At 41.4% G+C, this 12,632-nt stretch overlaps 1 protein-coding gene across 3 annotated transcripts in view; it reads left to right on the forward strand.

Moving 5' to 3' along the window:
* Positions 1 to 12,632, forward strand: part of MYLK3 (myosin light chain kinase 3) — a 56,310-nt gene that overhangs the window by 25,438 nt on the left and 18,240 nt on the right. For all 3 annotated transcript variants that reach the window (XM_081507970.1, XM_081507969.1, XM_081507968.1), the window contains exons 4-8: positions 1,387 to 1,832; positions 3,205 to 3,310; positions 3,882 to 3,975; positions 4,449 to 4,558; positions 5,494 to 5,635. In XM_081507970.1, the coding sequence (XP_081364096.1) occupies positions 1,387 to 1,832; positions 3,205 to 3,310; positions 3,882 to 3,975; positions 4,449 to 4,558; positions 5,494 to 5,635 (898 nt within the window). The remainder of the gene's footprint in view (positions 1 to 1,386; positions 1,833 to 3,204; positions 3,311 to 3,881; positions 3,976 to 4,448; positions 4,559 to 5,493; positions 5,636 to 12,632) is intronic.

A 12,632-nucleotide genomic window follows, 5' to 3' on the forward strand; every position in this document is an offset into this window, starting at 1 on the left:
CCCCTGGAGAATGGAATGGCAACCCACTCCAGTATTCTTGCCTGGAAAATCCCATGGACAGAGAAGCCTGGCGGGCTACAGTCCATGGGATCGCAAAGAGTCAGACACGACTGTGACTGAGCACAGCAGCATGGGTCCTTCATGTAACTCATTCATTCAAATATATAGAATCAGCCTTTCTGTCACTGGCTTATTTCACTTAGCATAAGGATGAATACTATTCCATTATGTGTATATGCAACATTTTATTTATTCTTTCATCTGTCAATGGACACTTCGGTTGCTTCCACATTTGACTGTTGAGAATAATACTGCCATGAACAAGGCTGTACAAATATCTCCTTGAGGTTCTGCCTTTAATTATTTTGGGTTTATTTCCAGAAGTGGGATTTCTGGATCATATGGTAATATATTTTTACATTTCTGAGGAACTGCCATACTGATTTCCACAGTGGCTGCACCATTTTAGGCTTCACTATTAGAACCTCTGTGTTTTCTTTTCTTAGTTGACTCTCAGCACATCCATGAGGTGTTATCATCCTTGTTTGACAGAAATGGTTGCTGAGGCTAGACTTACCCAAACCCAGCTGTATCTAGTAACCTGGTGACAGAGCAGTAGGGTGTGAAGCTCCCAGGGTCAGGGTTCTTTCCTCTGAATGTTGGGGCTTAGAGGACTTTCCTGACCTCCAGCTGGGGTCCCAAACCACAGTACTGCTTGGTCTGGGGAGCAAGTATGGATGAGATGGGCCCAATGGCATTGGGGACTTGTCGGGAGGTAGAGAATTTCCTCAGGTGTGTAAGCATACAGGCCCAGTACAGCCAGGACTGTTTCTTCAGGAGAAACAGAAAGTCCAGAGTCTTATGAACAGTTCCCTGATTTTACTAAAATACGTCTAACCTGAGGCTTCTAGTGTGATGTTTGACTTGGTTCACCCTTCTCTTCACTTAACAGAAGGGAAACTGAGGCCCAGAGAAGGGAGGGAAGAGCCCAGGTCTCCTGCCTCCAGGCCACAACCCTTCTGGGGCAGAATCATGTTTCCAAGGGGCCACAGAGATGTCTGGTGCCCATCCTCCCACTCCTCTCACCCCCCATCCACCACAGGTTCTTCAAGTCTCCCCCAGATTGCTGACCCAGTGGAATCCTGGTGGCACCGCATGTCACTAAAACCAGCCTCTCCCCAGTGTTGTGTCTGGGCAGAGAGGGGTAGGGGTTGGTTGCTGGTTTCAACCACAAGCTAACTCTTACTATTATAACAACCCAAAGGACACTTTTAACAGATGAGAAAACAGAGGCTAAGAGACCACGGTTAGTGAATGGCAGCAGCAGGCAGTTGAACCCAGGTGTGCTCTGATTTGAGTTCTTGCCACATTTCTCTCTGTTCCCAGGATCTCCATCCATGTGCAGGAGACAGATACCCCTGGGGAGCTGCTAGTGACACGAGGGGGCAGCCTCAGAACCTCACCCCCTGCAGAGACTCCAGCAGCTATGCCTCCAGGTGAGCAGGACCCACCTGGGCCCAGGTGCTGCCCCCAGGCCTCTGGGACTGAGTCAGGAAAACCTATCCTCAGAGGAGCCAGTGTGTGGAAGCAGAGCTGCGATGTGGGCGCAAAGGCCAAAGAGAAGCAAGGACCTGGGTCCGAGCTCACCATGGCACCAAGCGGGGCCAGGAGGGACAAGGGAGCTGATTCCGAGGCCCCAGGCCCACAGCAGGACACGAACCCAGGAGCAGGGAACCCTGACCCTGGGAAGGACTACACAGCTGGGGGTGCGGGCAGTGCTGAAGCAGGAAGGAGGACACCCCCAGGAGCTGAGGCGGGCAGCCTGGTTCTAGGTAAGTGAGGCCATTGCTGTGTGCCCCAAGGTGAGTGAGTCTGAAAAACCTACTCTGGGGTAGAGATAATGTGGGGATAATGTCTGGGAGACCAGGACTCAGAACACCCTGCCAGCACATCCCAGAGCTGGAGACCAAGGCATAGAGATGCAGCAGGCTGAGCTCAGATTTGCTGTAGCCATGGGAGAGGAGGGAACTTGGGGGACTCAACTGGGTGGATTTCTCAAAGCTTACCTGCCTGCCCAATAGAATTGGTATCATTCTGGATTGAGATAGGGAAGGCTCCTGCTAAAAAGCAAATCCATTATCTGGTGTATATAACCTACTATTAGCCATTTGCACCCAGTGGGCTGACTCTCATCCAGGATCAGGAAGGGGCTGCTGATCTGCTTTCTGTCCCAGTGGTAGTGATAGGTATCCTTGTGTTCCTGTGACCCAAAGGGCCTTGAGTCTTTCAGGGACCCCTCATCCCATGTGGCTGCCGGAAGGCCACCCTTTGCCAATTCCCTGTCCCAGAATTTCTGGAGACCCTGGGGAAGGGTTGAGTGTTGGGCAGGTCATCCTGGTGCCCCTTGGCTCTTCCAGGCTCTGAAGTTGCTCTGACGTCTCTGGTTGCTTCCTCTCCCCTTGTATGTGGACATGGCCTCCCTTAATTCCTGAAACACAGCTGAAAGCAACCTGTGACTTTAGTCTTTTCTGAGACTTGAGATGGTGATCAAGCCAATGTTAGCTGAGGACTCTGTGAGCCAAGCCTCAAGCGTTTGTGGCGGTGTTTACCCTCACAGGTCTGTGGAGTGAGGACCCATGAGACACAAGAGAGGCTGAGAAACACTTGTAAGGCTAAAGGGTCTGTGCTGACAGAGCCAGGATCTGACCACTGGGCTCTTGAACCTTGTGTATAAACCTTGAGAACAGAAGGCAGTTACTTTGCAGTGAAGGAGACCAGACTGGAATTCTAGAAGTGGAGTCTTTGCCACGCAGCCAGGCTTTCTAGGGTTCCAGAAAACAACAAAACCCTACAAAAGTTACCCCCTTGTAGTCTAGGGCTCAGGCTCACCTTGGCAGATATACACACACATGAAATTGCTCTCAAAGCACACTCAGCCTTCTACTTTGGGGAGCAGAAAGTTGCTTGTGAGACAAACTAGGGGAAAATAGCAGTCTTTTCCCCTGCTCTGGGTCCAGGGTTGCAGCTCCTATGGAGCTGTCCTGGGAACACTCTGAATGCTCCCTTGATAAACCCCCAACAAACCTGCAGAAGCCTTTTTGAACCAAGAGGGTCTAGGTCTGGGGGTCAGGGTGGCGGTGGAGGGTTGGGGGGAGCTGAGAGATAGGGGCTGCATAGACTCACAGGCTGCTGTCTCCTGAACAGACGACAGTCCGGCCCCGCCAGCCCCTTTCGAGCACCGGGTGGTGAGTGTCAGGGAGACCTCAACCTCAGCGGGCTACACTGTGTGCCAGCATGAAGTCCTGGGAGGGTAAGCGGGCCTTCTGCCTTGATGGGGGTGGGGAGAGCAACTAGACAACCGGGCGCTGCTGCTGGTTCTCAGGAACTGATTGATGGAGCCACAGCCGAGAGTGGGATGTCCCGCATGGCGTGAGCGTGAGCCGAGAGCTCAAGAGTGGGTGAGGGGACAGCCGCAGAGAGCAGGAGGGCCCATGTGGTGTGAGACGAAGTGTAGGGTCCGGGTGGGCCCACAGTGCGGGCCTGGGGCCATGGACTGGAGGAGAAATGAGAGCCGCCATGGGGGCGGGTTAAGAGGAATGACCTCTAGGGCACAGGATGGCCTGGGTGGTGTGGCTGTGGGGGACACCCCTGGGGTGCAGGCTGGACATACCTATGGAGTGAAGAAGCTCTTCTCCAGGTTCAGGTAGCAGTGTGGGGCGGTGACTATGATACCTCTGGGTGGCAGGGTAATCCCTGCAGCGTATGTGGAATTGAGGTAGGACCAGAAAGTCCAGGGTCCCAGATAGGGCTGGCCCCCACTCACATGCAGGATATGCCTCTGGGGCTCGGAGCCTGCTGTGTTATCGTGTCTCTCTCTGCAGGGGCCGGTTTGGCCAGGTTCACAGATGCACGGAGAAGGCCACAGGCCTTTCGCTGGCGGCCAAGATCATCAAAGTGAAGAGCGCCAAAGACCGGGTGAGGTGTCTGCCCCAGGCCAATGGGTGCCCTGGGCCAAGCTCAGGACTCCTTGACTTCCTCCTGGGCCCCTCTGGGTCCTGCACTGCCTCAGGCCCCTCCACACTGAGCAGAAAACCTGGCCACTTTTCCTGCCTTTTTTCCTTGGCTCCCACACTCTAGGCAGCTGTCACCTTGCACCCTGGGGAACAGGGTCCTCCCAGATCTCCAGTGTTCTTTTTGGGGTCTCAGGGTTCCTATCTGGGAAATGGGTGGGTCCCTTCTATTGTTAAGAAGCTGGTGTGGGTGGTGAGTTGAGGAAACCTGGTAATGCTGCAGGAAATGAGGATGCAAGGTGTGTGTGTGTGTGTGTGTGTGTGTGTGTGTGTGTGTGTGTGTGTGTGTGTGTGTGTGTGTGTGTGTCTTGGGAGATGCAACTGACTGCTCTTCCTAACCCATTTCTTGGAAACTCCTCTCCCTGTTGGCTTCACAAGGAGGATGTCAAGAATGAGATTAACATCATGAACCAGCTCAGCCATGTGAATCTGATCCAGCTCTACGATGCCTTTGAGAGCAAGAACAGCTTTACCCTCGTCATGGAGTAGTGAGTGGGAGGCAGGGCCAGGGCTCAGGGTGGGGCTAGGAGCCAAAGTTGCAGCAAAACTCTCCCTTTCCCCTCTCTGTGACACCCAGGGAATGTCATCACTTCCTCTACCTGACCTCCAACATAAAACACAGAGGATAAGGCCATTTGTCAGAAACCAGTGACCAGTAAGCCTAGTTTGATCTGCAGATATTGTTTTGGCCTACACAATTTTTAGTTAATTTTGATTTAGCGTTAACAGTTGGAAATTTCACATTAAAACCTAGACACCTGATTTTTCTTGCAAATATAAAAGATCTAGTAATGCGGGATCTGCATTCTCAGTTGGAAGTGGTATGATGGAGCTTGTAGTAACTGACCTTTGTAGACAAGGCAACCAATTTCCCATTTGCTACAGTCCCCACCACTTTCAACTACCCATGGTGCCGAGGCCAAGGGCTCAGGGGACATTTATTAGTGTGCTTGTGTTGCTGTTTTCCTTCTGGTGCAACTGAGGAGAGTGAAACATTTGTCATGTCATTACTATAAAAAATGGAAAAACAAAAGTTAGACTAAAAGCTGTGTATTCCAAGAAAACTTTTGTCTCACATCTGGTCTGATTTGTCCACTTAGATTCTTGCCATGTAGGTACTAATTGGCCCCTGTAGGCCAATGAGTTTATAACTTTGGTCTGGAGTACTGAGAGTGAGTATCCAGAATGAGCCTGAGTGATCAGTACTGCAGACAAGCCCCAGACTCCCGTTTGGCCCATCACTTCCTTTTTATCACCCGCACTCTGAACTAGGAATAGACCAGAGCAAATGTTCCCCCCACCCCTGCCTGCCCCTCATAAAACCCCAGATGGCAGTGGTGCCCTCGTCTCACCTGGTGATGAGTGGACCAGTTCTCTGAGAGGCTTGCTCAGTCAATATCTGCCTCTCCCTTTGCCCTGGCAGTGTGGATGGGGGTGAGCTCTTTGACCGGATCACAGAAGAGAAGTACCACCTGACTGAACTGGATGTGGTCTTGTTCACCAAGCAAATATGTGAGGGTGTCCATTACCTCCATCAGCATTACGTTCTGCACTTGGACCTCAAGGTCAGGCATTGTCCTGGGCGTGTGGCGGGTGGGTGCCCATGTTCCTGAGCTTCTATGGCTCTCTCATCTTTGAGAGCTCTGTCATCACACAGTCCTGGCTTCCTTTCCTGGCTCTGCCATGGCCTAGTTCTGGAGTCTAGGGCAGGCCAAGTCTCAGAGCCTCAGGTTCTCCATCTGTGAAATGTGGAAAATAGCTGCATCATTAAGTGTTATTTAAAGATCAAATGAAACACCTTTTTTTTTTCCTATAAAAAAACTCAAAAATTAGTTTTTAAAAAATTAAAATAGAAACACATGCATGTAGTAACAAACATAAACAATATAAAAATATATAAAACGCACAGTGAAAGTTCTTCTCACTCAGTCTCTGTGCTGAGAGGTCTTCTGTATTAGCACATTGGCATGAAAAACACTCACAAAGGGGAGCTTACTGTACATTTCGTTTTTAAACTTGCCTTTTTAAGTATAGTGTGGACATCTTGTCTGATTCTTTTTAAGGGCCATCATATAGTCCATTGAATGAATGCATTGCAGCTTCTTTTGTCTACTTGATGAAAAGTAAGCATGTGGTGGCCATTCTCTTCTTTCTTTTTGATACATAGTTTATTTCTCAGTTGTCTGTTCTGTTCCATTGATCTGTTTGTTTTTATGCTGATATAACACTATTTTCATTAGTATAGCTTTGTAACAGTTTGAAATCAGGAAGTGCGGTGCCTCTAATTTTGTTTTTCTTCCCCAAGATTGCTTTGGTTATTTGGAGTCTTTTGTAGTTCCATACAGATTTTAGATTGTTCACTGTATTTCTGTGAAAATTGCCATTGGAATTTTGATAGGGATTGCCTTAAATTTGTAGATTGCTTTGGGTAGTAAGGACATTTAATAGTAAGGACATTTTAATATTAATCCTTCCAACCAAGAGGGCAGGATATCTTTCTATTTATTTGTCTTTAATTTCTTTCATCAATGTCTTACAGTTTTTAGTATATAGATCTTTCACTAACTTGTTAAATTTATTCCTAAGTATTTTTTTGATCAACTGTAAGTAGGACTGTTTTCTTAATTTCTCTTTCTAATAGTTTCTTTTTAGTGTATAGATATGCAACTGATTTTTTGTATATTGCTTTTGTATTCTGAAAATATACTGAATTTGTTTTTAAGTTCCAACAGTATTTTGGTGAAGACTTTAGCATTTTCTATATATAATATTGTGTCATCTGCAAATAGTGACAGTTTAACTTCTTTCTGAGTTGGATGCTTTTTATTTCTTTTTATCACCTAATTACTCTGTCTATGACTTCCAATACTCTGTTGAATAAAAGTAGTTAGAGTGAGCATTATTCCTGATCTTAGAGGAAAAACTTCCAGCTTTTTACCATTGAGCATATTATCTATAGACTTGTCATATATGACCTGTATTATGTTAAGGTATAGTCCCTCTATACCTAGTTTGTTGACAGTTTTTATCATTAAATGGATATTGAATTTTATTAAGTGTTTTTTACTGTATCTGTTGAGATGATAGTATGATTTTTATTTTTCATTTTGTTAATGTGTTGTATCACACTGATTGGTTTGTATACATTAAACCATCTTTGCATCTCTAGAATAAATATCATTTGATCATGGTGTATAATCTTTTTATATATTGTTGAACTTGATTTGCTAATATTTTGTTGAAGATTTATACATCTATTCTTATCAGGTATATTGGCCTGTAATTTTCTTTTCTTGTAATATCCTTGTCTGGTTTTGGTATCAGGGTAACACTGGCCTCATAAAATGAGTTTGGAAGTATTCCCTCCTCTTCTATTTTTTGGTAGAGTTTGAGAAGGATTGATACCAATTTTTTTTTTAATGATTGGTAAAATTCACCAGTGAAGCCATTTGGTTCTTGACTTTTGTTTTCTGGGATATTTTTGATTACTAGTAATTAGTCTGTTCAGATTTCCTATTTCTTCATGATTTGGTCTTACCTAGTTGTTATGATTCTAGGAATTAATTCATTTCTTCTAGGTTGTCCAGTTTGTTGGCAATAAATTCTTCTCTCTCTCTGTCTCTCTCTCTCTTTTTTGGTGAATCTGAAAAGTGAAAAATGAAAGTGTTAGTTGCTCAGTCGTATCTGACTCTTTGCGATCCCATGGACTGTAGCCCACCTGGCTACTCTGTCCGTGGACTTCTCCAGGCAAGAATACTGGAGTGGGTAGCCATTCTCTTCTCCAGGGCATCTCCCCAACTCAGGGATCAAACCTGGGTCTCCTGCATGCGGACTCTTTACCATCTGAGTCACCTTATCTGTAAAGTTTGTTTTCAGTTTTATCAAGATATAATTGACAGGTAACATTGTCTTTGTTTAAAGTATAAACATAATTGTTGATATATGTATACAATGCAAAATGATTCCACAGTAAGTTTAGTTAATTATATCACCTCACACAGTTACAATTTCTTTTCTTGTAATAAGAACTTTCAAGATCTCCTCACTTAACAACTTTCATATATACAGTACTGCATTGTTAACTATAGTCAGCATGCTGTACATTATATCCTCAGGACTTTTATAACTGGAAGTTTGTACTTTTTGACCACCTTCACCAGTTTCCCCAGACCCTCCCCCTACCCTCCTTTGGCAACCACTAATTTGTTCCCTACACAAACCACTCATTTGTTCATATGAGTTCTGGGTGATTTTTTTTTTAATAAGATTCTACTTATAACTGAGATCATACAGTAAGTGTTTTTCTATGTCTGATTTATTTCACTCTGCATAATGTTGTCAAATTCCATGTTGTCGCAAATGGCAGAATTTCTTTCTTTTTTATGGCTGAATAATATTCTGTTGTGTATATATAACACATTAAAAAATTATTCATCTGTTGATGGATACTTGACTATTGTAAATAATGCTGCAATGAATATGGGGGTGCAAATATCTCTTCAAGATAGTGATTTGGTTTCCTTTGGATATATACCCAGAAGTGGAATTGCTAGATTGCATGGAGTCCTATTTTTAATTTTTTGAGGGAACGCCATGCTGTTTTGCACAGTGGCTGCCCCAACTTACATTCCCAGCAACAGTGCACAAAGGTTGCCTTTTCTCTACATCCTCACTGACACTTGTTATCTCTTGTGTTTTGGATGGCATTCGTTTTAACAGGAATAAAGTGATATCTCATTGTGGTTTTGATTTGCATGGTGGCCATTTTTGTGGTTTTTCACTCCACTGGGGCAACAGGAGAATTTTTCTCTACAACCTCTGTCAGGAATCTTAGTGGCTCTCTACAGAAGATGGGAAGTGGATTGGCTGGACCTACATGTATGCACACTGATCATCTTTCTTGATTGACATTAGACTGTAACATTGTGGTACTATGAAAAATGGTAGAGATGGTGAGGAATCGGCCTCAAACTTCCCTGCTCACTGGAGTGAATTCCAGAGCCTCTGGACCAGCTTTCTGTGGCAGGAGCAGTTAAGAGAAGCTAGGATTCTGTTCTGTGATTCAGGATCAATGAACAGCCTTTGGGATAATACCTGTGACACTACAGCAGGAGACAATCATTGCCAAGGTCTGTTTCCCATCCAGGAGCAGAGCTTGTGTTAGTTCAGCCTCTTTCTGACCAGGAGATCTTACGTAAGTTCCTTGATCTTATTGATTGGTCTTGCATAAGCTCATCAGTTGAAAAGTGGGAATTAATAATATCTACCTCCTAGGAATGTTGGTTGAATTAAAATATGAAATATTTTAATATTTTACTTGAAACATAACTAGTATGACTGAGGAACTGAAGTTTAAATTTTATTAGTTTTTAATTTAAATAAAAAACTGATATGATTAAATTATTAAAAAAATAAAGTATATTTAGAACAACTTCAACATGTTAATTTGCTTTTTAAAAACTATCAATTTCATGGAATCTAAATACAAATAAAGGGTTTCCCAGGTGGCTCAGTGGTAAAGAATCCTCCAATTCATGAGATCTAAATATATCTAAAGTACTTCTGATGAAACTTTAGTGTCTTAATTGAGATGTGCTGTAAATGTAAAATACACACTGGACTTCAAAGGCAATATAATAAAAAAAATTGAAAATATCTCATGAATATTTTTATTTTGGTAGCCTATTAAAATGATAATATTTTGATATATTTTGCTAAATAAAATTATTATTAAAATTAAGTTTTAGAAAATACTTTGAGATGAATGAAAATGAGAACACAACATGCTAAAACTTATGGGGTGCATCTAAACTAGAAATGAAATCTGTAGCTGCAAACTCTTATATGTTAAAAAGAAGATCTCAAATCAATAATCTAATATTCTACTTTAAGAAACTAGGAAAAGAAGAGCAAGTTAAACTCAAAGCAAGTAGAAAGAGGGAAATAAGGAAGATTAGAGCAGAAGTAATTAAAACAGAAAACAGAGAGACAGTAGAGAAAATCAGTGAAAAGAAGTTGGTTCTTTGAAAAGATGAATAAGTTGACAAATCCTTAGCTATCTTGAACTAGAGAGAAAGAGAGAAGACTCAATTACTAAAATGAACGGAATGAAAGAGGGGACATCAGTACCAGCCTTACCAAAATTAAAAAAAGATTATAAGAGAATATTATGAAAACTTGTATGCCAGTAGATTAGATAATCTAGATAAAATGGAGATCCCCTAAAAGGCACAAACATCTGAAAACTGGCTCAAAAAGGAACAGAAAATCTGAATAGACTTATAACAAGTAAAACAGTCAAACTAGTATAAAAGCGATCCATAAAAAATCCTAGGCCCATATGGCTATCAAATGTCTAAAGAGTTAACACCAATCCTTCAGAAAGTGTTCTAAAATTAGAAGAGAAAGAAACAATTTCTCACTCATTTTATAAGACCAAACTTATCCTCATCCCAAAACCAGGCAGACCTCACTTCCTGTGATGAAACTACAGTACAATATCCCTTATGAATATAGATGTAAATATTCTCAATAAAATATTACTAAACTGAGTATAGCAATGTATAAAAAGGATTATACACATCGCAAACTGGAATTTGTTCCCAGAAAGCAAAGTTGGTTTAACATAAGAAAATCAATCAATGTAATATGTCATATCAAAAGAGTAAAGGATGATATCAGCTGATCATTTTAGTAGCTGCAGAAAAAGCACTTGACAAAATTGAACACATTTTCATGATGAAAACACTAAGCAAATTAGGTATAGAACTTCCTTAGCTTGATAAAGTCCACCTATGAAAAATCCCCAGGTAATAATAAACTTAATGGTAAAGGGTTGAATGCTTTCCTTTTAAGATCAGGAACTAGACAAGGATGTATATTATTGCCATTTCTATTAAACATTGTACTTGGGGTTCTAACAAGGGCAATTAGGCAAAAAAATAAATAAAAGATATCCAGATTGGAGAGGAAGAAGTAAAATTCTATTCACACATGAACTGATTTTGTATATAGCAAATCCTTAGGAGGGTAGAGAAAAACTATTAGAACTAATAAATGAGTTCAGCAATGTTGCAGGATCTAAGATATAAAAATCAATTGTATTTCCATACATTAGCAATCAACATCCTATAAATAAAATTAAGAAAACCATTTCATTTACAGTAGCATCGAAAAGAATAAAATACTTAGAAATTAATAACCAAAGATGTATAAACTTCATATTCTGAAAACTATGAAACATTGTTGAAAGAAATTAAAAATGGCATAAGTAAATGGAAAGATATCTCATGTTAATAGGTCAGAAAATTTAATGTTATTAGATGGCAATACTCTCCAAAATGATCTCTATGTTCAATGCAATCTTGTCAGACTCACAGCTGACTTCTTTGCAGAAATTAATACTCTAATCCTAAAATTCAGATGGAAATTCTTGGGATCCAGGAGAGCAAAAACAATCTTGAAAAAGAGGAACAAAAAAAGAGAAGATGATGATGAACAAAGTTGGAGGACTCACATTTCCCGAGTTCAAAATCTACTACTAAGCTACGTAAATAAAAACTGTGTTATGATGTAAGGATGGGCAGACATATCAGTGGGATACAATTTAGAGTCTAGACTTAAACCCTTTTATTTGTGGTCAATGGATTTTTGAGAACAGTGCCATGACAGTTCAATGGGGAAAGAGTAGTCTTTGCAACAAATGATGCTGAGACACCATGCTTGATATCCACATAAAAGTTGAAGCCCCACCTCAGTCTATAAATAAAAGTTAACTCAAATGGTCATAGACCTAAATGTCAGAGCTAAAACTATAAAATTGTTAGAAGATAGTGTAGGAGTAAATTATATCTGACTCAAAAAGCACAAGATAGAAAAGTTGATAAATTTAGATTTCATCAAAATTAAAAAATCTTTATGTTTCAAAGGATACCATCATGAAAATGAAATGACAGCCCACAGAATGGGAGAAAGTATTTTCAAATCGTTTATCGATAAAGGACTTGTACCTAGAGTGTATAAAGAACTCTTACAACTCAATGAGAAAGATAAATTTGAATAGACATTTGTCTAATGAGGATTTTAAAATGGCCAATAACCATATGAAAAGATTTTTAACATCATTAGTCAAGAGAGAAATGTTAATCAAAACTACAATGAGATATATTTCAGACCCACTGGATTAACTAAAATAAAAAATAAAAATGGCAGACAAGTGTTGACTAGGATTTAGAGAAACTGGAACTCTCGGACATTGCTGATGGGATTGTAAAGTTATGCATCCACTATAGAAAACAATTTGGTAGTTTCTATAATGTTAAACATGGAGTTATCATATGACCAGTAATTTCACTTCTAGGTATATTCTCAAGAACTGAAAACACAAGTCAACACAAAAACTTGTACACAAATGTCCTTAGCAGCATTATGCATAATAGCCAAAAAGTAGAAACAACACCAATGTTTACTATCTGATGAACAGGTAAGCAAAATGTGGTAGGTATATTTTCCTTATAATGATTATTATTCAGCCTGAAAAGGAATCAAGTATTGATATATGAA

Source organism: Giraffa tippelskirchi, chromosome 7, assembly GCF_054371585.1.
Source record: "Giraffa tippelskirchi isolate mGirTip1 chromosome 7, T2T-mGirTip1v1.2.pri, whole genome shotgun sequence".
Classification (NCBI taxonomy): domain Eukaryota; kingdom Metazoa; phylum Chordata; class Mammalia; order Artiodactyla; family Giraffidae; genus Giraffa; species Giraffa tippelskirchi.